This window comes from Leptosomus discolor, chromosome 6 (genome assembly GCF_034619465.1).
Source record: "Leptosomus discolor isolate bLepDis1 chromosome 6, bLepDis1.hap2, whole genome shotgun sequence".
Classification (NCBI taxonomy): Eukaryota; Metazoa; Chordata; class Aves; order Leptosomiformes; family Leptosomidae; genus Leptosomus; species Leptosomus discolor.
In genome coordinates, this window is record NC_141396.1 from 60,773,651 (window position 1) to 60,800,156 (window position 26,506).

A 26,506-nucleotide genomic window follows, 5' to 3' on the forward strand; every position below is an offset into this window, starting at 1 on the left:
AGAAAAACGACCTATGGCTTATCTGGGTCACCTAACTCCCGGAAAACTGTGACCTCAGCAAACTTTCAGCAACTATTTCAAGAACATGCATTATCTTCATTGCCTTTGTTATCTGAAAAAGGGGGCTGAATCTGGAACATATTTGTTCAGGACATAACCTATGCTTGATGTGTTTAGAAATGTCATAGTTTGAATTTAGATAGCTAAGAACTTAACCCTTCCCCTCTCACTCTTCCTCTTCATCTCACCTAACTTCCTTCTTTCACAAATATTATCTTGTCATTCTCCAAAATATACCAAACATTGTTGTATCTCTCTGTTACAAGCCAGTAAAGGCAACACTAGATAGACTTGCCCAGCGCATGCCCTTCAATACTTCCATTTTAGTACTTTATAACCTTGTCAGATCTTAGCTAACTAGACTGTTGTTTGTTGGCTTGCTCATTTTTTAGCTAGACTGAAATGATAACTGCATGAGGTTTGATTGCAATGGTAAGTTTGGGTAAAAATATTGGAAGGCATTCAACAGAAGAAGGTTATAGGAAAACACTTTGTTTTCCAGCATAAATAAAACCAAATGGTAATATCTTTGCAGTAAGAATAATTTGGACTTTCAGTTTATGGCACTTTGACTTGTAATTTTATGAGTGAACATTCACATGTTGTTAATCCATTTTTGCCAAATCCATGAGGAAAGTGATCACACTCAGCATACATAGTAGCCGCTGAAAAATCTGCATGGATATGTGCTGCACAGAAAAGCTGAGCAGATACGTTGAGGAGGGCGTCACCTTCAACTGCAATCCCCAGTGCCCTTGGACACCCTGCACTGGGCCCTGGCCTGGGAGAAACTTGTCCTCCAATTCCCATTCAAAGTCCAAGGCTCAGATGGTGTACCCTGCGAGAGGAGGAATACACCCTGACTTGAAGAGGCACTGGTGAGTAACTAGGGGAGTTGAGGAATAAAAGGTAAAAGCCAGGAGCAGGAACACTCAGGAGGAGCGGAGCAGGGGCCAGCAGGGTGGATATAACCCAGGACAAGCTTGGGTTTCAGCTCACAATGCCTTCGTTTCTACATTTCTCTGCTGCTAGGATGATAAGTGGGCTTCAAAACTGCCTTAAAGCCTCCAGTGGTCCACTTAGAAGAGCGCCGTTTTGTACCCTGTGTCCAATTGAGAGCAATGGAGAAGATCTGACAAACTAGGTTGGTACTGATGTGGTCCTGCACAATGGAATTTCAGGCAGTTCTGGTTATCTTAAGACAGAGCAAATTACAGAGTGCTGCTGCTCTGGGAATGAATCAGGGCTGTGCACTGAATGAAGTGATGGGTTGTGTGATGTCCGCCTTATTTCTTTTAAAAACCGAAAGGTGATCATGGCAAACCACAGTTTCAGAGTTTGTAAACTGGCATCTGACCAGCGCTGGTCTTATAGCACTGGCTTGTTTAAGCAATTATAATATAATTTCTCACTTTACAGTGCACAACATAAATTGCTGCTCACTAGCCTCATTAAGAAATATATTGTGAAAGAATGAAAACACCAGATCTAATTTCTAAATCTTATTGTATGGGCCAGAATAGTTACACCATGCTTTCTTCCATCAACTGCATTAATTTTTGGTTACTGCTTTTAAGTAGAGCTGCCAAAAAAATGTTTAGATCCTAGGGACATTTGTAAGCCCTGCAGGGCTCCCTTACCTCATTCAATCATCTTTCTCACAGATATAGAGATGCACATTTTTGCTGACTTCAGGGGCATTCATATACCCAGCAAATCATCTCTGTCTGATCCCATCTGAGCAGCTCTGTTTTTATTTATAATAATCCTTGAGTTTTCAAGGGAATTTACTAACATTCAGCTAACCCTATTTTTCCTAACCCAGATTTAAAAGAAAATGAATCTGACTGAGATAACATTTGAAATAGAACTCACTCTGAGAAGAAAAATCTTAGGATGTTATGTACCTTATAGATTTACTTTAAAATAGATCTTCTGATGTAACTGGGTTTTAAACCTGTGTTTTGGAGCAGGCTGGTATTAAAAAATTAATAAAATGATGGCATATTTTGGTATTAAAAGTTATATAAATGTGATTTTTTTTTTGTTATCTAAAGTAATTAAGCAAAATACCCTTTACATAGCACATGGTCAGATGAAAGTTACTGGACATGCTAATATTAACGCCCTTTAAAATAAGTTGAAAAGGGTCCCTGGGGCTCATGAACTCTCCAGACAGTTTCTATTAACAGCCTATATACATTTAAGCAACAGAAACATCCTGATCTGGTCAGTTCTCTACCAAATTTGATCATGCACACATATTGGAAGGAAAAAATCTTCATTGGCCAAGTTAGAAAAATCAATATTTAGAAAACCCCCAACACTTTATGGCAGAAATTATGATGAAAAAAAACCCTAGCACCTTAGAGGCTGCATAGCCTTTTAGAGCATGCTTTTGGCTTATCTCATCTTGGAAATCCAAAGACGAATCATAGAATCAGAGAATGGTTTGGGAATGGTTTGGATTGGAAGAGACCTTAAAGATCATCTCATTCCAACCCCCCTGTCATGGGCAGGGACACCTTCCACTAGACCAGGTTGCTCCCAGTCCCATCCAACCTGGCCTTGAGCACTGCCAGGGAGGGGGCAGCCACAGCTTCTCTGGGCAACCTGTGCCAGTCTATCACCACCCTCACAGGGAAGAATTTCTTCCTTATATCTAATCTAAATTCACCCTCTTTCAGTATAAAACTGTTACCCCTTGTCCTATCCCTACCGTCCCTAATAAAGAGCACCTCCCCACCTTTCCTAAGCCCCCTTTAAGTACTGGATGACCACTATAAGTTCTCCCCAGAGCCTTCTCTTCTCCAGGCTGAACAACCCCAACTCCCCCAGCCCTTCCTCATATAACAAGTGATTTTAAGTGTGTGTTTGGAGCATTACAGTAGCTAAGAAATGAAGTGCATCCAGTTAAATACTACTTTAGGCAGCTAGAGCAACGTAGTGTGAAGGTGAAGATGTTCACTAAGAGAAGAGGAGGTTTCTTGCCCCAGCATTGCAGTGAAATATGCAGGCCCTTACCTTCAGGGAAGCAATCTTCAGGCTCCATCAGCTCCTCAGCAAACTCGGGGATCTGTTCCAGCAGTTCTGCAGGATTTGTCAAATCCACTGTGCTGCCTTCAGAAAGACTGATTTCATCAAGCTTGTTGTCAACAAGAGCAAAGATGAGGAAAACAAATTGATCAATTGCCCCAAAAGAAGTAGCTGAGTTTTTATTCCACTAACCAATATCCCCGCTAAAGCCACCACAACAGAGACACTGCCATGCACTTCACATGGTGCCCACTCCTCAAGTGACAGCTCTGCCTACGCTGCAGTGAGCTAACAGTTGACCAGTCAACAAGAACAACAAAAAATTAGCATGTAAAACTTACTTTTCAAAACAGAAGGGAAGTAAACTGTAGAAAGATAGTGAACAACCATTGAATATTAATGGTAGGTGGAATGACAGAACCACTCATGATTTTAAGGCTTATATGTCCTGAAGGCTCATACCTTCAAATGGGGGAGACCAGAAGTGGGACCTCGCTCCTGAAATGCTGAAGGATTAATTTGATGACTGTGTTGTGTTCCTGCCTCTGGGGCCTCATTCTTGAGCCTCCTCACCCACAGCTGATGGGTGAAACCTGTACCTTGTCAGTCAGGACCGTGCTCTGCTCCCTGCTGCCATAGCTTCTCCTCTGAGACAAGCAGAAGTCCCTCTGTCACCAGGGTCCAGTCACACGATGCTACAGGCACACATGTGTAAGAGGGCTCTTCCACCTGCCTCATCGTGGGCCTAACTTGATCCCATCACCTGATGTGGCCCCTCGCCTTTTGGTCACACACTTCAGATCTCAAGGTGACATAAAAGGAGGGACACATGGCTTTTGAAAGCCTTTCAGAGGCTCTGTTTCTTGCCTGAAATATTTGACACCACCATCTTAGACACGTTGTTTAAATTCAGTGTTTGTCAAATCCTCCTCTGCAAAATGGGGACAAGAATATTCCCACTCCCTGAAGCATTGGTTATCTTGTCTATTTAGAGCAGGAACTCTCAAGTAGATCTAGGTAAAAATTTCTGGGGAATATATTATTTTAAAAATTTGTTTTAGAGGCTGAATTTGCTATTAAAAGAGATACAATACATGATTAAATAAGTCACCCAAATATGAAATAAGAATTTCATTTCAAGTCAAAACTTTCTTTTAACAGAATCAAAACATTTTCCTTAGAAGAAAACAGGATTTTTTTCCCCATATTTTATTTTACTTGTCAAAATAAAATATTTCTATTTTTTGTTAATCCAAAATTGTATTTTAGTTCTCTATTCAATTTGGCCACTGAAGTGAAAGATCCAAGATCTGCCCAGCCCTGATCACAGGTTTTTTTCTGACTGTATTAGAGCGCTATCTGGCATAACTGGGCAACACCAAAGTTTGTTTCTTCTACGGGTCATATCACTGCAAAACAGCTGTAAGCAGGAGTCAGGAGAAGTGTGTTTTGTTACCTGTCTTATTCTGTTTCCTGAGCACCTATTGAAATCTTTTTGTGCTTTATCTTGCAATACTATTGTCTCCATTTAAAAAAATGGGGACAATAATACTTACCCATGCTTTTAAACAACCTGTAAGATAGTTATATGAGAGATGGCATATGCACAGAAAATACTATTTTCATGAGGATGATGGTGCTGGAGTTAGAGAATAGGTACAGCTTTATATATTTATTATTAATGTGAAAATGGGCCCTCTGTTTTCCGGTATACACAGTCAATGCAAAATTTATAGCTGAATTCAGAGAAATGCTGAACCTGGGGTAAAATGGGCAAGACTGAACATTCCAGCAATGCTTGCAAGCGGGGATGGAAGCTACTCGTTTGCAATTAGCTGCAGCATCCAGAAGGTCATACTCTTGGCTAGGGTTTTTAATGCTCTACTCGAAAGGACTGCAAACAATCGAGAAGAGACCTTTTAAAAAGAGAGTCAGAACAGAAAGCACAGGTCAAAGACATAGATAAAGCCTCTAAAAAATCCATATTCAGAATGCAGCTGTCATACAGAGCCCATTTTCTACAGACTACCAACCGTATATGATGGTGGAAAATTGTCATACCAAGTTTTAGCACAGTCAGAAATTTCTGATACGGTTCATTAGGGAATGCATTTAGTCATTATCTGTTCCGTTATGAAGACGTCAAAACACAGATCACTGAAATAATCCTAAATCATATACAGCTGTAGGATGTAGAAAAAAAGGGTTCCAATGAGAAAAGAAGCCTTGTTGGAGATACTTTTTATCAATAGACAGAAATCAGAGAAAACTGTAAGAAGAACGTCAGCTTGATAGCATTGTCAATGAGAGAGCTGGATTTAGCAGAGACAGGTTAGGAAATTCACAAAACACAATAGGGTGCAATTATAATAGACTACAAGGAAAACATCTTAAAGAATCAAGAATTCTCAAGAGTTATTTATCAGGAGGAGTTTTCAGAAAATACTAGAATCCATCAGCGTCAAAGGGAGATGGGGCACATGCAAGACAAAACATACAGGATTTCTTCTGAAAATCCTTCAGGAAGAAGTGGCAGTGATTCAGAAAACACTAGACAAAGGTCTGAGGGTCCGAATTGGGATTAGAAAAAGAAGGAACCATACATGTGAGAGAGGAGGGAAAGATTAGGAAAGCTTGTAGGAAAGAAGTAAAGGTTAGTCTTTGCCAGAAAGGTTAAAGGGATTAAGAAGGTTTTCATGAACTCAGTAATGGAAAGAAAAGAGCTAGAGACATAATAACAATTGATGAGGGAGATGTAACTAATCAAAATTCAGTTGCCTAAGAAAATAAACTCTGTTAAAAAAGAATCCAACAAGGGGATCAATAAAAAGAGGGGGGAGAGCCTCTTAGAATGAATACAAATGTAAGTAGAGAAATATCTAGAAAGCCTGAAACATATGCAAATCAGCAGGTCCAGACAGGGCACATTGTAGGGCATAAAGGGATCCGATACACCAAGTTAACACACCATTAGCGATCAATAGCGAATGCTCATGGAAAACTGGAAACAGCCCAGGAGAGCAGCAATAAGTAAACCCAATACTGAGCTCAGAGAAGAGTAAAAGGGAATAATCATGGGAATCACAGATCACTAAACACTTGCAGTAGCCTGTGATTAAAATGAACAAAATAAAGACTCAGAGGAGAAGAGTTCTTTCTCAGAGTGAAATGTCATAGAGATGTAAAGGCAGTGAGGTGGTGCTCCTGTACGCTAAGGGTACAGTGCACAAGCGTGGTGCAAAGAGGCCAAAAGAAGGCAAAGGACAAATACAAAATCTCCTCTTTCTTTCTTGGAATAAGCGAGTGGAGGAGGAGTACCAGGCAGAGACAACGGGATCTGTCAGAAACCTCTTTGGGAGACCTCCCACTAGTGCATGAATTCCTGCTGCAGAGCGTAGTTTTTAGTGTGTTTCTGGGTGGACTGGCTGTTTAAGTACCTTGACAGGGCTTCCACACCCCCTGCCCGTGTCTATAATAGTGGCAAACTGATGTGAATGGGTTTTTCAAAAAGCTTTTAGCAGTGAGATGCTGAAATCTCATTGAAAGTTGATGTTTGCTCAAGGCTTAAATCTCTTATCTCCCATCCTCTCTCCCTCGTCTCTGAAGATCACAGCCTCAATCTAACAAATATACGTATGATATATAAACCTTAAGAAAATATCTGGATGTCTATTATAGATAAATCTACTTTTAAAATAAATTGTAATTGGCTTGGATTCACCTGTTGATGCATGGACAAAAGCCATCCTAAGGACCCAAATATAACAAAACTTTGTCTTCAGATGAGGAGATCTGTAGGGAGATGTGTAGGGATTAGAGTCAGCATTATCTTCACTAAAGATATAGAAGATGTACTGACGGATATATTCCTCCTGTTAGCCGATAACAATAAATTGGAGAGAGTATTGAAACTGAGGAAGCAGAGAGGAAAAGAGAAGTAAAACATGGAGAGACTAGCAAAATTGGACTTGACTCAAAACAGTACAAATAAGAGAGTTTCAGGAAAAATTAAATGGAAATCCTGGAAACCTGAAGTAATATTAAAAAATTAGACATGATTTTGCAGTGGGATATAACAGCACAGAAAACCTATATGAGAGCACCACGTCTGATAACAAGATACTATCTCCTCTCCTTTCAGTTCTGTGGCAGTTGTATTTGGAATATTGTGCTTACTTCTTGGCAAACAACTCCAAAAAGGAACAACTGAGGGAGTTGAAAGAAAGAGGTTAAAAAAGCCAGATAAATGGCACAGAGATATTAATTTACAAGAAATAATGAAGTGAAAGAACAATGGCATATGACTTCAGAGGCTAAGCCAAAGACAAAAGGAAGCAAACACCAGTCTATTAAATTAAGTGATACTGATTCATGAAAAGAGAATGATGGATAAAATTTGTAAAAGAGAGTAATGAAATCTTACTTTGAAAGGGAAAAAAGAAAAAAAAAAGGGGGCTGGTTATTAAGGCCATATACCCAGCCATGAGATTTTTTCTAAGTGAGTGAATTGTTCCCTTTGGTGAATGAAGAAATCTAAGTTGTGTGATACATTGAAAGGTAGATTCCACCGAGCTGTACAAAATATTTTATGGGGCAATGTTTCGGCAGATAAAACAACTAGTTTGTTCTCTGTGGTCTTATCCATCTATGACATTGATGATTTTATTTCTATGGTGTCTTTCTGATGATTTATATAGGATTAATTTTTAATCATATAATGTATCCTTTACCGACATCAACAGTGTTTTATTCAGAATACGTTCAATGCTTCCTGTTATTGACTGAATCACTCAAAGCCTGGCCTCTTGGGCATACCAAATCTGTTACTTCCTCGCAGTTGCTGGCTTTATTTGGCTAGTCACAAGTTCTTGGGACGTTCATCAAAAAGGTGATTAGCATGTCCTTGTGTGCCAGCACAAAGATTACTTCTGAATAGGAGGACTGTAAGTATGTAACGTCCATGCAAGATCTGGCCTTCAAAAATAGCATCCTTTGGGCTTTGCTCTTTCATGTTGGCATTCATAGCCTCATGTGAACTTCCGTTTGATTTCAAGTCATCCCTGGATTATTGCCATATTCCTCCACCTCTTTCTAAGCAGCCACAAATAGAATCAATTATACTCTACTATAGAAAGTTGACATTTGTGTCCCAGGACCCTTTGAAAGTTGAGGGAGGAAATGGGGATTAGGTCTTTACATGATGTGGCTGAATATATCAAGGATAGAATGTTCCTGATTTATCATGACATTTCCTTATAGCACTGAAACAGCACATCGTTTTCCAGCCTCTATGTTATGATCACAGGGTGTATTTACCTCAAAAAGACATTTAAACATGAAGAATACCTAATCCCTTGAGAGAAAAATTCCTGAAATGGTCTTCTAATTCCTCCTAGTTATAATGCTTCATCTTATTATTTTAAAGTTTTGGGTTTCTTTGGTAAATATATATAAATTTTTCCCTGAGTCTAGGATATCAAATATTTGAGTCTCCTTCTCTAAAGTTCAGGACCTTTTCTTTCTGAAGACAAAGTTCAATATGCCAAGAAGTATCCTGGCAAGAAGGATTGTTCCTTAAAGAAATGCTTCATGGTTAGAGGATTTCTGGGTACTGTGAGTGGAATTTAGCTCACCTAAGTGTACAACTCACCTAGTTGTCCTGGGTTCCCTTTATAGTCAATGGGGAGAAACAGGCGCTTTTAGAAGATGATTCATATGACCTAATTTAAATGTTGATTTCGGTCAGAGATGAGGCACGTTTACCTAAGTATATTGGCTCCAGATCCTCACTGACTATAAAGGGGCCTCAGATGACAAGTTCAGATGCAGATGTCTACATTTAGCTGAGTAATTTCCACCCATCATGACAATATGAATCAGCAGGCCTGGAGAATATGTGCTCTGGCTCTGTGATGGGTCTGTTTCCTGCTGTCCTGTCAAGATTTCTCCATGGGATTGCTCCTGCTGGGCACAAACTTGCCAGAATTTTATAGCAAAATTGTGAGAGGTGTGATGCATGTTGATACTATGTCATCTGTTCCCTTTCATTAATTTGGACCCCCAAAAGCACCACTGGTTCCAATCTCAAGGAGCTATGGAGTTCCCAAACTCCCAGGACAACATCCAAAAGATCCAGTTCCTGATTTCAAAGAGAGGAATCCATCACTCTCTCGTAATAAAGGCAATGTTATATCAATAAAATGCTAAATCTGAATGGGAAAAAACCCCAACAGGTCAGCAAGTAGGATACATGGAATTTAAAGCCTGGAGTCACTCAGCGTACAGTACAAATACAGGTACTTTTGGTATTCATGTTTATAAGGACAACATAACCCTACAAATTGAAAATACTCAAGAAACAACGAGTGAGCTGCGCTTTGGCCAGCGTCAACTGAATGACACCAAGGCTTACTACTTAGTTAATAACTTCATGTCAACTACTTAAACTGTTGCACCTTTCTTGGGTCTATGTGCTAACAGGAAAAGAAATGTTAATCTGTGATAGATAGCAGATGCCCTCCAGTGAACTCAAGGTAGAGATCTGCCAAGTCAGCAGATGCCATTCTTAGAGCTACTTTGCTGTAGGAAAAAAACACAGACATATTTGCTCCGAAAATAAGACAGTAACATTATAGATGATTTCATGTTTTTTTCCCAAAGCCTCTTAGAATCCCATCTTAATTTCCGATGCACATTTTCCAAGCTTTCCAATTATTTTTATAACAACAAAATCCTCTCTCTTCTTTACTGAGACTGTAATACCTACTACGTACGATTGCTTTCCTACCACTTGACAAACGTGTTTTTACAAGCCATAAACCCCACCACACAGATCAGTGACATGCACTATGGAGCTGGTGCAATGAATTGCATGCAGTATCAGGTAGGAAAGTTGTTTCTGTTACCTCTTTTTGCCCTACTGGAGGTGGTGGCTCAGCCTTCAACTGCTTATCCACGTGCAACTCACTTAACTCTTCACAAATCTCAGAGTTCTGACTCCGGACGCCTGGACTTTGGCATCGCTGCCCCCTCAGCTGCAGCTGTTTTTCCTGCTGGAAATAATCCTAGATGGGTTTATTTTCTTTTTCTTTGATAGCATGTTTATTTCTTAAGGAGAACCCCCCAGCTAGAAAAGAAAATAGCCTGGACTATACTGGTCAGGGGATGACATCTTAAGGAAAATGTCAAGAAACAAGATAACACAAGCTTATGATGTAACTTTTGAGCTTTAGCAACTGGATATGTCAAGATAGCTGGCTGTAGAAAATGGAAATACAAATAGGCCAACTCTTTTCTGAGCTGATGTTGCTGGGGCAACAACAAAATTCCCTTGCAGTCTCCATTTTGAGTCTGTTTTTTAGATACAAGCTTTCCCCCAGAGACCCGAGGCACACGGAAAGGTGCTTGCAGTTCAGTCAAATAACTGAGGGGTGTACTCTGAAGTCATGCAATCAGGCAGAGATACTCAGTGTTAAAGCTGGAGAAAGGCATGAGTGTAATACCCACCACTGTGCTACTAGTCTGCTTGAAACACAATGGAAAAGAACGCAACCAAAGGAGACAAGATACACTTTGAAGGGGAGGAAAATGAAAAGTCCACTGGAAGAGATAAAAGGTATCTAAAAGCAGATGTGGAAAAGCATGTAAATGTATGCGGTGCCTATTCAGCAAAACACTGAACGCTACTTTGCACCCTCTGATGCCAAAGGGACTTAATCACAGGTTCAAAGGAGAGCACATCCTTAAGTACTTCCCTAAAAAGGGATGGACTCTGGAATCAGAGCCGCATTTTTTTTTTTTCTGCAAACGTATCTGACTAGACCCAGTGCTTACTAGTAGGAGTGGTGCCACTAAATCCAGCCTCTTCTTCCTGGGGTGGTGATTATTGCTGCTGAGCTCTCTAGAAGTACTCCCAGGACTAATGGCAGAGGAGAGTATGTTTGCAAGGCTGGTTCCTATATCTGGAGGCCCGGCTTCTCTGTTGGTGTGCATCAGTGTGGCTTTATCGATTCACCTAAGACAGGGATTTCTCAAAACTCCATAGCTCATCACAGCACTACCATTGTTCATGCCATTACTAACACTGCTACTAAAATATTAATAAAGTCTTAGCTGGTTTCAAAGGGTTGTGCTGAATTGCTTACAGAAGGACTTCCATGCTGAGAAAAAAATTACAAGCATAACAGGATTTCAACAGTAATTATTTAAAACTATTTATCTTTCACTTGTCCACCTTTTTTTTCCCTTGGCTTGACTGACATTTGACGTTATTCTTGTATTAAGCAAGTTTCCCTTCCCCAGGGAGCCGCAGCCTACCTGCCTCAGTTCTAAAGCCACATCACCACAGGAAGTCCCTCAAGAGGTACCAGGAGTAGAAAAACACTTTATTCCACATATAACTATCTGAAAGAACAGATGACACAAAGGAAGCAGTTGGTTAAGCAAATTGCTCTCCATATAAATACTTTTGGACTGTCAGGTTTGTACCAGTCCTTTCGAATGTTGTTCTGTGTTTCTAGCAAATTAATTTAAAATCAAATTACTTGTTTCCTGCTTCAGAGGGCATGTGGTCTAAAATATATTCTAACTTTAATAAATTAAATTATGCATGTCCAAGCCTGTACACTCTGCATAAGAATGTATTACATACAATTTCTAGGCACAGTTTAGCACTGATCTTCACAGGCCAGAGATTGCTTCATAATCATTGAGTCACAGTTCTGTCCCTGTCAAAAAGCAATACTCTTTAAGGCACAATTTTGGAAATAGTGTAATATTCAGGGGAGAAGCTAACGTGGAAGGCACAGTATGCACAAGTAAGGCGCTCAGCCATAAAAAGTGGTCTTTTTTTTTAATGCAATGTGCATACAACTTAGTACCAAGTAATCTTAATGGCATGTTATTGGTTATAGCACTAAAACAACAGAAACAATTGTTTCATGTTAAAAGTGCAATGCAATGTGAGGTGACATCTCAAGTTCATTTATGCAGAAAGGTTGTGCACTTGGATTCATTAGAAACTATGCAGTGTATGAGAACAGACTGTGTAACTCAGTTGATCTGACGAATATTCAAGTTGTTAAGCAAATTATTGCACTAAGCTAGAGTCAAATGCCAAACTTATACCAGTTCTCTATTTACTAACCCCTCTGTGTGGTATCAAGACTTAGCAACACTTTCCTAGAGACTAAACGACCCTAGTCCAGGAAATGTGGACCCAGCTACTTCCCGGAAATCACACTTGTATCAAATATCTGATGAGTTAACATTAATTAAAACTGATTAAATATATCCTGCCAAATTATCCAATGGGGACAACACGCACATGTGCTTGGACAATGATTTGATTCATCACCATGTGTTTTCAGACTTGTCCTGCAAATGTAAAAGGTGGGAGAAAATCTGTAAGAGAAATTGCCTCTTCAAAAGAATCTGGTCGTACAGACTGATCCCAAAAGGAGTGCTAGGGAATCAAATGAGTTTTTGCAAACAACTGATGCCAACCCTGGCAAGTCACTTGCGTGGGACGCAACAGTCTCATTTCCAGTACACAGCACCTGAAGATCAGCACAGACCTGACTGGGGAAAAGTGCCTTTGGTTTATGTTGTTTAACTTTGGACTGTTTGCTTTTGTTCTGATTCCAGATGATTCGTTCTGGCAGCAACGGCAGCAGGTTTATGTCCTGTAAAGCTCCCTACCGTGGGTGGTTTATATAATTTGTTTTTAATTTTTGTATCAAGTGCTATGTTGCCAAGGCAATACACATTATGTTAATATTTATTGATTCAGTTGTTTTCATAATTTATAAAGTAAAACCATTCAATAATACAAAAACGTTGTGCATGCAAACAGAGGGTTGGGAGCCCAGGGTAGACCTCAGCTCCTTTAGAGCATAAACCAAAAGTTTTCTGACCTCTGCTGTGATCTGGGCCCTAAAAAGAGATGATCTGCAAATGCCATACCAGTAATTAGCACATGGAGGAGGATGGACCCAGTGTTGTCTCCTCGCATGCTGCAGGCCAGTTGTAGCACCAGAAAAACAGCAACCAGATTGAAAATAGAGCATAATCTGGGTGACATCTCAAGTGTGTTTGTGCACAGACCCACATACTTGTTTGCTGACACAAATAAATACAAAGGCTCCACACTGTGTTCTGCCTCTGAAAAGCACAGATCGCCTAATTGTTTCAGGCTCAAATGGGGATTAGTGCACATGCCACTCCTTTGGAAAGAGGACTTGCTGTTGGCAAAACAAGACAAATACCTGTCATCAGTGCGGATTCATTTTATTCCTTCCCCATGGAAATAGCATTTTTTCCATCCTGTGCAAACAAATTTAGAAAGAGGATCCCAGGACCTGCCGTTCAGATGGCGATCAGTTCAAATGGGTTCTCCTGATGCTTCACTCACTCCCTAGATCATGACCCTGGCTTGTAACATTTGTTCCCTGATTCCATAGCCATGGCTGTTGCCGGAAAGAAGATGTGCAAAGCCTTTGATAGCAGGAAGCTTCCTCTCCCAAGTGAGGGAGGCAAGAAATGGGAATTGGCTCTGGAGCCGTCCCTCCTTGCACCACAGAGCCAGAAAGCAAGGGTGAAGGATGTGGCAGGATAAAGTTAAAGTATTTATGAGGTGGACAAGGTGACCCCTGTCTCTAGTGAGACAGTGCAAATGCAAATTGCCCTTTACTCAGTCCACAGTGAAATGGGAAGCTCTACTCCCCACCAGATTCATGCATCCCTTTGTCACTTTGAAGACCAATTTCGAGACACTAATGGGATTTCAGGGATGTCCAGGTTCTGCAGTCACCTTCCAGGAAGAAGCTGGTCAGGACATTTCCAGGTGCACACTCAGAGCAGTGGAGGCTTGTCCTGTTGTCGTTCCCCCCTCCCACCCCAAGCCAGCGCACACTTGGCCATACAGGTGGGACCCTGCTTTACCACGGGACAGTGACGGTCAGAGGAAGCATCATCAGCAGACAAGGATGCTGGCAACAGAAATATTCCTGTCTTAGTGGTTCATAGATGATTTACACGAAGAAATTGCGCCTCCTCAAGTAATGCAGCTCAACAGAGCAGCAATTAGTCCTTTAATAGATGACAACATAGCTTAACCTAAAAAGTTTCCTATATAGCCGTTCTTCAGATACAAAAACCATGATATGAGCCTGAGGAGGTTTTTGTGTATAGTAAACCCAGATCAGCAGTGTGACACACATAGTTACGAGAGGACTGTTTACTCTGTAAAGTAATTGTTGATGTTTGTGTTCCTCCTTGCAGACAGCTATGGATTTCATAAAATTACCGTGCCTGGTAGCAATTGGCATTCTTTCTCAGGAACAGTTTGCGTCTAGCAACTGGCACCCTTCCTCTGCAAAGAAGCCAAGTAGTAAATGATTGTGAAAACTGAACTGTTTATATCCTACCTCTGCATAAGTGGAGAAGCAAACAGATTGCAATGCTGCTGAAACACGGCGAGCTTGCATTACTGCCTGGGTAGCACCTGTTTCGTGTGTAAGTAAACAGGAGACTACAGTCTGCAAAGCTGTTGGGCTGACAACTCTGAGATATGCTGAATTCAGTCTTTCTGAAAAGCCTTGAAAAATCTGAGCTAAAATGGGAAAGAAATAAATAGCCATGAACTGGGGAAATGAATCGTGGATTCTTGTTACTAGAACAGATCGTTTATGATCTTGGTTCTCCTCTTTCACAAATAAACCCTTGTAGCACCAATAAAATCAGTGGATTTATCCTTCTGCACGTTTAGTATGAGAAGAAAAAAAATCTCCAAATACATCAGGAAAATCCCCTTGCTTTCTTAATATGAGAAGGGGAAGATTAATATCACTTATTCTGCTAGGAATAAAAGAGCTGGTGTGCAGCTGTCAATTTTCAGAATTGCAGTGTAAAGCAGAGTTGCTACTCGGTTTAATGAGAAATCAGAGGAAAATCTGGAGCAATACCCTATCACAGCACTAGGATAATAGCTGAGACGCAGAAAGGACCCGTGCTACACTGTGCTCCTTTACAAGTGCATTTTATTAGCAGACTACAGCGTTTGCCACAGTGATGTAAAGCATGTGAAGTCCCACCTTAAGGTTGCAACACATATATATAATATAAGCATTGCAAATTCCTCAGAGTGTATGAAAACAAGAAAGAGAAAGCCTAAACCTGATTAAGACCTATGTTTGAGATATATTATCCCCACTATCCATCTTATGTCAACTAGTCCATCATTCCACTTCAGCAGAAACAACCAGACATCAGGCTAGCTTAGTAGACTGATTTTTGTTCATTTTTTCAGACCTTATCAACTTCTCCCAGTCTTTTCTCTTGCCATTGATCTACGCAAAAGCCTGAAACGATCTGGTGCAAACGGAGTAAAACATCAGAATTAGAAGATGCTGCTCGTATTTGCCATGTGGATCCATCTGGATTTCTTTTCTTTTGCTTGATGACCCAGCCTTTACAGAGACTCCATTTGTTAAAACCCAAATCACTAATACATGCATGCAGAAGAGCAACATGGGCAAAACAGGTTAAAGACAACAGTCTCTAAGTTCAGAAACAGCATAGGCTGGTTGCCCAGCTCCTGGGCAGATGAAATTATGTCCCCAGCTTGGATGTTAACAGATCCCAACAGAGTTTCCAACTGTACTGTCATCTGTCAGAGTTAAGGCTGTTGAAGTTGGAAGTTACACGGATGTAGCTAAACACGGAACTTGTCCTCGTGGTGGACCTAAGAAACACATTGTTTTCCCACTGATAGTCATGGGGTATTTGGAAGAAAACTGCAGTACTTGTTCTAAAAAAATAATGCACCTGTGAGTACTTAGCTGGATAAAAATATCAGAATCTGGCCCTTAAAATTCAGAATGGCTAAGGCTAAGGCTGGCCAGAAACCGCTGCTGCTCAGCAGAGGCTTTTAACAGCAAAAACTCCCCTGGAACCAGTTTGCCCTGGTATTTTCTTTCATTTTGAATAAAGGTGAACTGAAACTTTGCCAGACGTACACCATCACAGTCACTAACTGCTGGTCTCTGCACCAGCTTTGGATGTTTTGCTAAACGTCATCCCTCAAGGAGGAAAACAGCAGTTCAGCAGTGCTCCTTCTTGGATTAATCCAGAACATTTTAAGCATTTGAACTCTGGCTGTGGAGCAGCAAGGCACGTTATTTCTAATGGCTTCTGCCTTGCTGGCCTAAGATCTTTTTCCCATACTGGGCAACACACTGCCCATAATAAAACACAGATTCATTATTCCAAAGGTTGACTCTTAAAATTAGTCTAAGTGGGAGAACTTGGCAAAAAGATGGACTGCCAAAGTTAATTTGGCCTGTTATCAATTCAATAGGCTTAAATAGGCAGTGAAAGTGTTTCATAATTGTTCATTGTTCAGAGTTCAAGCTAATACCTTCTGCTAAATTGCATTTTGAAGTTTAATCACAATCTACTTTATGTTTCTTTTAGTAATTGGGATCTCTCCACAGTATAATATGAAGAACTCAAACTAATGGGCTCCTCTGATGGAAGTTTAAATTTTGGAAGTTTGCCTCAAATTGCAGTGAGAGAGAGTGCTTGAAATAACGCAGAAACTTTCACCTAAATAAGGCATTAATCTTTCGATCATTAAGGAAGTCTCATAATATTACAGGCGATAGCAACAAAATAACGATTATTTTAAGTTCTGTTATTTTGGACCATAATTAATGGGAGTAATTTCAACCCCCTGACGCACGCACGCATGCACTGCCTCACTCGGCACGGGAGCTGTTGGGGACCTGGCTGCTGCTCATTTTGTCCGAAATGTTAAAAGTCGGCATTTTCTTTACCGAAGGGAGAAACAGCGAGAAATGCTCATTTCTGGGCAGCATTTTGCTCCAGGGAGGGATATGGATACTGGGAAATGGCACCCAGTAAGCTGTGACTGACACGTAGTCCACGGTCTGGGCACTTGTCCAAATGCATGTTGTCAAGTCCGCTACGCCTGATATCGTCTTGTTCAATGCCAGGCTTTTTTTTTTTTTTTTTTTTTTTCCTACCCCCTCTTTCTCTCCTCCATCAGCTCCCTGAGTTTCTTGCACCTTAGGCATTATGCTGTGGACAAATATATTTCCCTGCCACCGCGTACTGAATAAGCACCCTAAAACCTTTGTTTGCAGTGTGACTGCTCTAATCACGTCAGCAGAGATCTGACATGGAGGCTTCTCCTTCTGCCCCTCGTACTGAAACAAAATAAACACAAATGTCTTTCTATATGTAGAAGCAAAGATGAGGACATAGGTGTTTTAAATCTGCTGCTTTGATTTACAGTCTTTTTCTTTTTCTAATGACCTTGCTGCTATTCATTGAAAGATGCTAAGTACAGAAATGTTCTATTTTACTGCTAAAAATAATTAGCAAATAATTGAGTTCTACGCAGTTTTCAAGAAATGCAAAGCAAAACATACAGTTTAAAAAGGGAGAAACCCAGGAAAACTATGTCTGTAATAATAATGGAAAAACCCTGCTATCTTACTTAATGATCAGAAAAATATTGGCCCAAATAAAGCTGACAAGAATGCTGCAAGATTTATTGTGTGCTGCATGCATGTATACACGTGGGCTCACTCTCCTGCCAGTAAGAACTGGGGAGTCATCAACAGAATTCAAAGGTATTTTATCCAGTTGCACTAAAAGAGAACATGTCCCACAGACTGAAACTGAAAACAGACGGAACATAAATACTGTTTGAAAGAGCATTATGGCTCCTGACAATAAGGTATATTTCCTGCAGTAAAAGGCTGAAATTAATGTACTCTGTCAAATAAACACATGACTTCATGGTGTCTCTGATTTATAGATGTTAGAATTATTAGGAGCATAAGACATTGTCACAAACAATTCTGCATCAAAATCGTTGTGCACTGGCATTTTTATAGCAATTTTCAATAATTTCAGCTACACTTATGTCAACCTGGAATGATTCTATTGACTTTCACAGAATCACTTCAGGTTTAGGAGCAGGTCTGTAACGTGCAGAAATTGTACAGTAAAATTTCCACTGTATACAAAGGAAACAGATGTGGGTCCAGATGCAGATGGTGAACTCTCTGTTACCTGAGACATTTCATTCCTTTTTCTGGCTTACAAATGATATATCATAGCTAAAATAAACTTACAGGCTCTGTGCAGAAATTAGTGGTTGAAGTCTCTGACTCAGTGCTGTGGGATAGCTAAACCATGATGATCCTAATGGTCCTCTCTGACCTCAAAATTATGAATCTCCTACCGGTAGAAACATGTGAAAAAGCCATCAGAAACAGTTTTACCTTGTCAAACAAAATAAAATGAGCTAGTAATTCTGAAATAAAGATGGGGAAGAAGAAAATTTTGGGTTCTGATCCAGTTCAGGGCAATATAGAACCTGTACCATTGAACAGAAATGGTGGTGGCAGCCAGGTCTATCATTGATGTATCATAGAGGCAGTTACTCATATGAAGTCTGGAAACTTGGTTTTCCTGCGTTTGGAAGCACAGCTGTGCAGGTGGGAAACTAGGAAACCCTGAGAGGAAAGACATTGTCCCCTTCCCACAGACAGTATTCCCTGCCAGGTCACGGGAAGGTGAGCCCCAGCAAGCACAGCAAAAAATCTTTGCTATTTAAGGATTTCTGCAGCCAGGGTTGAGCCTCAGGCAAGAGGATGGGCCAGCCCTCTGCCTGCTTTGTAGTCTCAGGATGGCACAAATTGGTTATGGTGGGAGCTGGGACCTGGTCGCTGTGCACGGAAAGGCAGCGCTCCCACGGCATGCGTGCCTGGTGTCGAGAAAGGGGTAAGAAGCTGCAAAGCACTCCATCCCGGCAGCAGGCAGCCAGCACTTTCCATATGACCCAATTAGCCACTCCATCGGAACAAATCAATAATGGCATTTTCTGAAGACAAGCAGGCAAGTGCTGCTGGCTCGGCACTGCGCTGCATGTGAAAATACAAAGGTGTTATCTCTGCGGAAAGCAGCATCCGTGCCTGGCTTTGTCACTGCGGCATGGATTTTTGTCTCAGTGGCATGCTATAGGCAGATCAAGTTGAGGGCAGGAGTTTGAGTAAAGCAGCAGACGTAGTAATTAAATTTAAGAAAGAGGAGAAAGCAATAACAACCCTGTTGGGCTCACTCAAACAACAAGGAAAGGGTAGAGCCATTTTCTTAGGTTGTACTAATAAAATTTGCTGACTGTAGGAATGTAGCAATGCAGGAAAGGATCCAGACAGCGTGCAGAAAGACCCGGACATCATTAAGGTCTGGGCTAATAGAAACAAGACAGAGTTCAACAGTATAAGTGCAGGACAGCATACTTTGGGGACTGATTCCGGACACCCAGTGTTACTCATCTGGAACCTCCTTTTAGCCCATTAATCACAGGATTCCTCTGAACCACAAAGTGATGTCACTGTGAAAAAGACACACGCCATTCTGAGCTACAGCTGTGGGCACCTTGAAGGTTAAGCAATACTAAAGTTGGAATTTTGAAGACGTAAACTTTGGACTTATGTGTCTACTGTAAATGGTACAAATCCCTCTGATGTTTGAAACTTTCAAAGTAGTTCAGTTGCAGGTAAATTCTGGTAGAATCCACTGTGTCAGGTGGACTGGACTATGCACACTGAATTGTCCCATCCCCTTACTGTCCCCATAGTCTGGTTCTTACTCTCTCAGGAGACTGAAAGATGATGTCACATATGAAAAGATGGTCTTTATAAGCAATTGCAAGACACTCTATGGAGGTTCAAGAAAATAATTTCCACATTTTAATCACCTAGGAAGCCAAAATACGAACTCAAAAGAGCTTGAGAAGATGCAGCCAGCATGTTACTGTGGTTGCTGCTGAGCTTTTGGGAGCTGTTTTCCTGCTAGGACAACCCATAATTAAATTATATATCACAAAGACAGAGGAAAAATGGAAGTCAATTGTTGTTCTCATGATGAGGCTAAATGGCCCATCAAATCCTGAAGAAGTCTTGTGGACCAACAGGGAGAAGCTTCCCCAGCACTATGAGCAGGGCAAGGAGTGGGGGTTAGATAAAGACAGAAGCTAAAATGTTGCAGTGACTGGCATCAACACACGTACCACACAATAATGACTAATGAATTAAGTTCAAGGTGATCCTTTCTCAGCCTCACTCCTCTCCTGCCAGCTTCTTGCACCTGACTTTTGTTGTTCAGTTTTTCCTTCTGATCCTTTCACCATACATGTGGGCTACGGACATGTGTCTCCTGACTCTCCGAGCCGGCAGAGGATCTCACTTGCATCTCAGTAATCAAAGCAGATTTGGAAGCTATCAGGTGGGCTCACTCTTTCAAAACCCCCCCAATGACACTGCCACAAATGGGCAGCTTTCAGGAAGACGGCTGCTGCCAGTGTAAGTTTTGATGATAGAAATGGCAGCTGAAATTTAAACTTAGACATTTCTATTACTCAGAGGAAAATGTGCAGTCACAGAAGGGTTTCTCATCATCTGAAATTTCAAACTGCTGTGTGTAACGCTGTGGGGCCCATTTCTCATAACCACAATGGCTTACTTTAGAGTAGTTTTGTGACTTTCTGGGAAGAGCCCTGCACTGGTACATGAGCTGTAAGCTGAGCTGATCATCACCCTAAAATACCCCATTGGGATCAACAACCTTGCGGCTCTGCCTGAGACCAGCCTCCCTTTAGGCTCTCCGTCATGACGGATGAGTCTGGACTGATGTGAGCGCACAATGAACAGAATATGGTCCAGGATCTTGAAGTGAGAGAAAGTGTAAAGGACACGTAAGGATCATGTGGGCTTATCTAGTCATGCACTTGAGAGGTATACACACATAGACTCCCTTTTTATGGATTTCCTTTTGCCTCCTCTTCCATACTATTGCACGAAAATCTACATGCACGAGGAGGAAGGCAGGTTCTGGCAATGCCAAAGGGCTGCTAAATTCCAGGTCAGCCAACAACTTTAAATGGAAGCAGGGTACATTGTCTTCTCCTGAGAAGTAAATATACATACACATTCTCTTTGTACACACTAAAATATTTAAATATGTAAAAATATGGATTATAATTAGGGGAAAGTCAGAATATATTTGAATGTTTAGCGTACCCTTGGTAGTTCTTGTTTCATTTCTGTATTCTGCCCTCCACACAAAAAGATACTTCACCGTAATCGCGCCCTTTCAGTGCAATCATGTAAATTTTGCTCTTGTTCACATTGCTCTTCCTTTGAGAGCTCTGCCACTGTTATCATGGCTATCCTGGAAAGAAGGCACTGAGGACCTCCATGGAGTCGGGGCTTGCAGGATTAAAGCTTCTGTAACTCAGTGGGGGAGTTTATTCCCCAGAGTCCCACAGGGCTGCCCTTGATACAAAGGTTGGCACACTATAATGCCCACAACTCTCTATTCAGGGAACTGGGATTTCATACTGTCCTCCAGGTGCAATAACTTTTGCAGTAACCTACATGTTGATCAAGAGAGTTTTTTTGTGGGTCCAGACATCATCCATCTTTGGAATGGGCACCATTAAAAATGACAGATCTTTGAATCGTTTGGGTTTTGCTTTCTCATGGCTCTGCTCCTTACGGAGACATTTACAGCTGTGTAAATTTATGAGGGTTTTGGAGGAAAGGAAATGCAAAGCTCATCACACAATTATAATTTCTGCTGTTGAGCTTCTTCCTATTTTTTTGCAGATTTATTATGCCATTGTATTTTGAATCTTTGAGTTGGAACCCCCTTGCATGCACACGTTTTCCTCTCTAGAAATTTGATAAAATTATTTGCTGGATATATGTGCTCACTTCTTGTTTGGACCTTTTCAGCAGTAGTCCCCTCAGGCCTGCAGATAGAGGTTGAAAACCATTGATCAGGGCTATGTACAGGGGAACGGCAGTGACCTGCAGCAGCTGTTTGTCAGAGCTTGGAAAACACTAGTGACAAAGCTAATTAATACATTTCTTGACTCCCTGCCTTCTAGTTAACACACAAGCTAGCAGTGAACTATATTATTTCACTGCAATCCAAATATCCTGTGGTAATGTGACATTACTCTAATGTTTATTGAAAATTTCAGTAAGAGATATAGTAAGAAAACAGTCCTTTGGTTTGTCCCTCATGCTGGGTTTTGTTTACTGGTATTTTGTTTCACTCTGAGTCCTTGATGTTTATATTACATATCATAAAGTTTCAATGTTATTGAAAAAATTTGACATTTTCTTAATATTTTCAAATCAACTTTTGTTTATAATGTTCCATTTCACTAAAATGCCTATTTTTGTACATCGCTTCTCTCCCTCATAATTCTAATAGATCCCACTAAAGGTCTAATTCCACATTTGCTTGCTATACAGCATAAAATGGACAGCTACCTGTTCCGTCCACTAATATACACACCAGCACCTGCATGGACACATTGTGCAGCTAAATACAAATTCACGTTTCTATACTTTTAAGGTACGGTAAGATGTAAAAATCCCAAACTCTCCATGCTCTGTGCTGCAGTTTAGCTTACAACTGTCAACATTGCTATTTATCTTGAGGAAGGCGGAATACAGTGATGGAATGTGCACATCTGTGCACGCACACACACACACACACACACACACACACTTCCAGACCTCATGGACATTTATGTGCAAAGTTTCAACAAACTTTTGCTTTACACAGTGAAGTAAACATCTAAGAGTTTTTAAGATTATGACCCTCTGTCAGATGTAGCAGAAAGGTGTGGATATCTTTAAAGACCAAAAATTAAAAAGCAAAACAAAACAAAACAAAACTCCAGAATTAATCACATTTGTACACTATTAAACACATTTAGAGTAGTGAGTATTTGCAGATTGGCTGGTACTAAGAAACCTATTTACTATATTCATATTTCACTTTTCAAATGTACTCTGCTTGTAGGTTTAACTAATACAACACAGGGAACAGAGAAGAAAAAAAATAGGTATTATCCATGCAACACTGATCCACAGGTCATTTCAACAAAAGTATTCCTTAAAAAAGATACCAGAAACTCATTAAAAGTGTTTACCAACACTTTCAGACTTCTTGTTTTGTTACCTAGGTGTCTATTTGGACAGTGGGGTTTGATGATAAAGTTTTCTGACCCGTTGCTCTTCAGCTCTCCAAGGGGATGATCAATGTGTAAGACTTGCTGGTGAGCAGATGCACTAACACTGAGATTTCTGCAATGGAGCAGCAGAAATTAACATTTAGCAGCTGATTTGTGCCCACCTCCTGACATGGGGTCCTTCCTCAAGGGTTTTTTTAGGACAGCCATTCCCTGAGGACAGTTTTGCTTCAAAACTTTCTTCCCTTCAACTGAGAGATTGGGGATCCCTCCTGACAGCTGGATCTGAAACAGGAGCTTTGATCCAGTGCCTGCTGAAGTCCGCAGGTCTCAGCCAGCGTCAGAGGATGCTGGATCAAGGCTGGAGGGTCTGGAAAACATTAACTAGATATGGTGTGTGGAGCCAAGAGATAAAGCTGGTAGAAAGGGGAGAGGAGGAGAAGTAGAGAAAGAAAAGCGTTCCTGTGAAGATTTTTCTTTTCCGTTTTACACCAACACTTTGAACCACATAGAATTTTTCAGCCTTTTCTACTAGGTGCTCTGGGGAAAAAGAAAATCTGCGATACCACATCAAAGAACAGGCAAATAACTATTTTTCCTGTCTGAATAGATATGATTATATATCTTCTCTTTTTCTCTGGTGCCTTGTCATATCAGCCTCTGCCTTGTACTTTTAAGAGAACTACCTGACCCTCCATTCTTGCTGCACAAATAAACCAAGCCATTGCCCGGTTTTGCACACTGTCGTAGTCAGAGGACCTAAGATCTGTTCTGTAACTTTCCCATGATTTAGCTGAAAGAAAAAAATATCAGTCTCCTGTGTGAGAAAGTGCTTAATTGCTCTGGTTAGAAGAATTAATCTAAAGCACAGAGAATACAAAGAAAGTGAATGCCTCTTGTTGGAGACTGAATTTTGCTCTTGGATATGCACCTGTAACTTCTTCTGAAGTTAACAGCATATCAAAGGCAGGATTAGGCCATAGGACATTTGCATCATGAGCCATGGATCCAGATCAAGGGAGGGGACAAAGGCCATCTTAATTAACTGCAAGTAGCAAATATTTTAGTTGCCTACCTGCTCCATTTCTGTATAGGTGCTCTGCTCCTCATCTTCCTCCTCGATATCTGACTCTCCCACAGCGATAGGAACACAAATGGACAGGTCAGGATTGGTCATAAAATCATCATTGTCTGTAATTCGTAGGTGTTTCTCCCCATTTTTATTCATTACATCCTCAGTGTGGTTCTCTTTGTGATTCTCCATGTCTTTGCCAAGCTCAGCAGTTGTGTGACTGTTCACGCAATTGTTAAGGGCACCTGTATTCTGGGCAGCAAGCTTCATCATTGCCTTCTTCTCAGCCGTCGTCTTGGGGTGCCGGAGAACATTGCAGCAAAAATCCCATGTCGTGCGTTTCACGTACTGAAGACCTCTGTTGATCCGAGCAAAAGCAAGCTGCAGGTTGTTCATCTCCCCGTCCTCGTCTGGTGCTGAGAGGTTGTCAGCACTGAAAGAGCTTAGCAGCAAGGCAAGGAAGAGGTTGAGCACCTGGAAAAAATCAAGTTAAAAGGATATCGATGACCCTTAAATGTGGAGGATGAATGTTCAGTCTTGTAAGCAGGAGAGTCCGAGTCTCATCTCATCTGTGTCACCGTAACACCACCAGCATTCATGAAACTATATCTAATTATAGGTGGTTTCAGTAGGAAAAGGAGAACTGCAGACATCTCCAAACACAGTAATTTCAGGTGCAGAAGTATATCATGGACAACAACATGTTCTGACATTCCCTTTCCCCATCAAACACCCCAAAACACAGAAAGGAAAAGATAAAGCTCAGAAATAGAATATAGGATAAAACTTTCATTGGAAGCTACATAGTGTAAATTTTCTCATAATAGTGGTATAATGAATTTCCCGTAATTGCCAGTATTCCATCTTGGAGAAAATCACTAATTGCAATATTAATTGACATCCAGGAAGGTACTGTTTACATGTAGAAAAAGACTATAGGAAGAATGTTTTTGGGACCTTTTTGTTTTTCACTCAGTGTGAATATTTTCGTTTATATTTTATAGTATAGAATATATAGGGACCTTGACAAGCACGAGAAGTGGGTCTATGTGAATCTCATGACGTTCAGCAAGGCCACGTGCAAAGTCCTGCAATCAGATTGGGGCAGCCACCAGTATCAACACAGGATCAACACAGGCTGGGGGATGAAGGGATTGAGAGCAGCCCTGCGGAGAAAAACTTAGGGGTACTGATGGACAAAAAGCTGGACATAAGCCAGCAATGTGCACTTGCAGCCCAGAAAGAGTCAACCATATCCTGGGCAGCATCAAAAACGGTGTGGCTGGCAGGTCAAGGGAGGTGATTCTCCCCCTCTGCTCTGCTCTGGTGAGACCCCACCTGCAGTGCTGTGCTCAGCTCTGGAGTCCTCAGCATAAGAAAGACATGAACCTGCTCGAGTGGGTCCAGAGGAGGCCACGAAGAAGATCAGGGGCTGGAGCACCTCCCCTGTGAGGACAGGCTGAGAGAGTTGGGGTTGTTCAGCCTGGAGAAGAGAGGGTTCTGTGGAGACCTTGTAGTGGCCTTTCAATATTTAAAGGGGGCCTACAAGAAAGATGAGGACACTTTTTAGTAGAGCCTGTTGCAATAGGACAAGGGATAATGGCTTTAAACTAAAAGAGGGGAGATTTTGACTAGATATAAGGAAGAAATTTTTTATAATGAGGGTGGTGAAACACTGAAAGAGGTTGTCCAAATAGGTTGTAGATGCCCCAATACTGAAAATATTCCAGGTCAGGTTGGATGGGGCTCTGAGCAACCTGATCTAGTGGATGATGTCCCTGCTCATTGCAGGGGAGTTGGACTAAATGACCTTTAAAGATACCTTTCCACCCAAACGATTCTGTGATTCCATGATAATGATATCCATATGCATGGCACTTAAACCAAACAGTATGTTTGGAAACATTTCTAAACATTTCTATGTATTTTCACAGGTAGGCTTGATTTAAATATCCTCTAGGCCATGAGGAAAATCTATTGTGACCGTGAATAAACAGCTAAGAGGTCATATAGTTTCAAATCCTTTTTCCTCCAGGCAAAAACAAGCCATCACAACCAGGATTAATGTGGTCAAATCTGAGCAGGGCTCACCCCCAAAGCAGGCTTGGTCCTCAAAAGGCTGCTATTAGTCGGGAAAAAACTATTTGAAGATTTTCACAGATATATGAGAAGATCCAAATTGAACTGGAGACTGTAAGATGGCTTCCTCTTGTTCTTGCAGCTTCAGAACTGTCTACCTTTGCTGGCAGTGC

At 41.0% G+C, this 26,506-nt stretch overlaps 1 protein-coding gene across 4 annotated transcripts in view; it reads right to left on the minus strand.

Moving 5' to 3' along the window:
• SCN5A (sodium voltage-gated channel alpha subunit 5) overlaps positions 1–26,506 on the minus strand; it is a 172,793-nt gene that overhangs the window by 44,446 nt on the left and 101,841 nt on the right. For 2 of the 4 annotated variants that reach the window (XM_086466891.1, XM_086466890.1), the window contains exons 6-8: positions 24,258–24,728; positions 17,411–17,425; positions 3,085–3,205 (exon numbers count right to left, since the gene is read on the minus strand). In XM_086466891.1, coding sequence (XP_086323017.1) covers positions 3,085–3,205; positions 17,411–17,425; positions 24,258–24,728 — 607 coding nt within the window. Of the gene's footprint in view, positions 1–3,084; positions 3,206–10,001; positions 10,149–17,410; positions 17,426–20,757; positions 20,767–24,257; positions 24,729–26,506 lie in introns of all 4 variants that reach the window. The other 2 variants (XM_086466888.1, XM_086466889.1) reach the window with 2 other exon arrangements.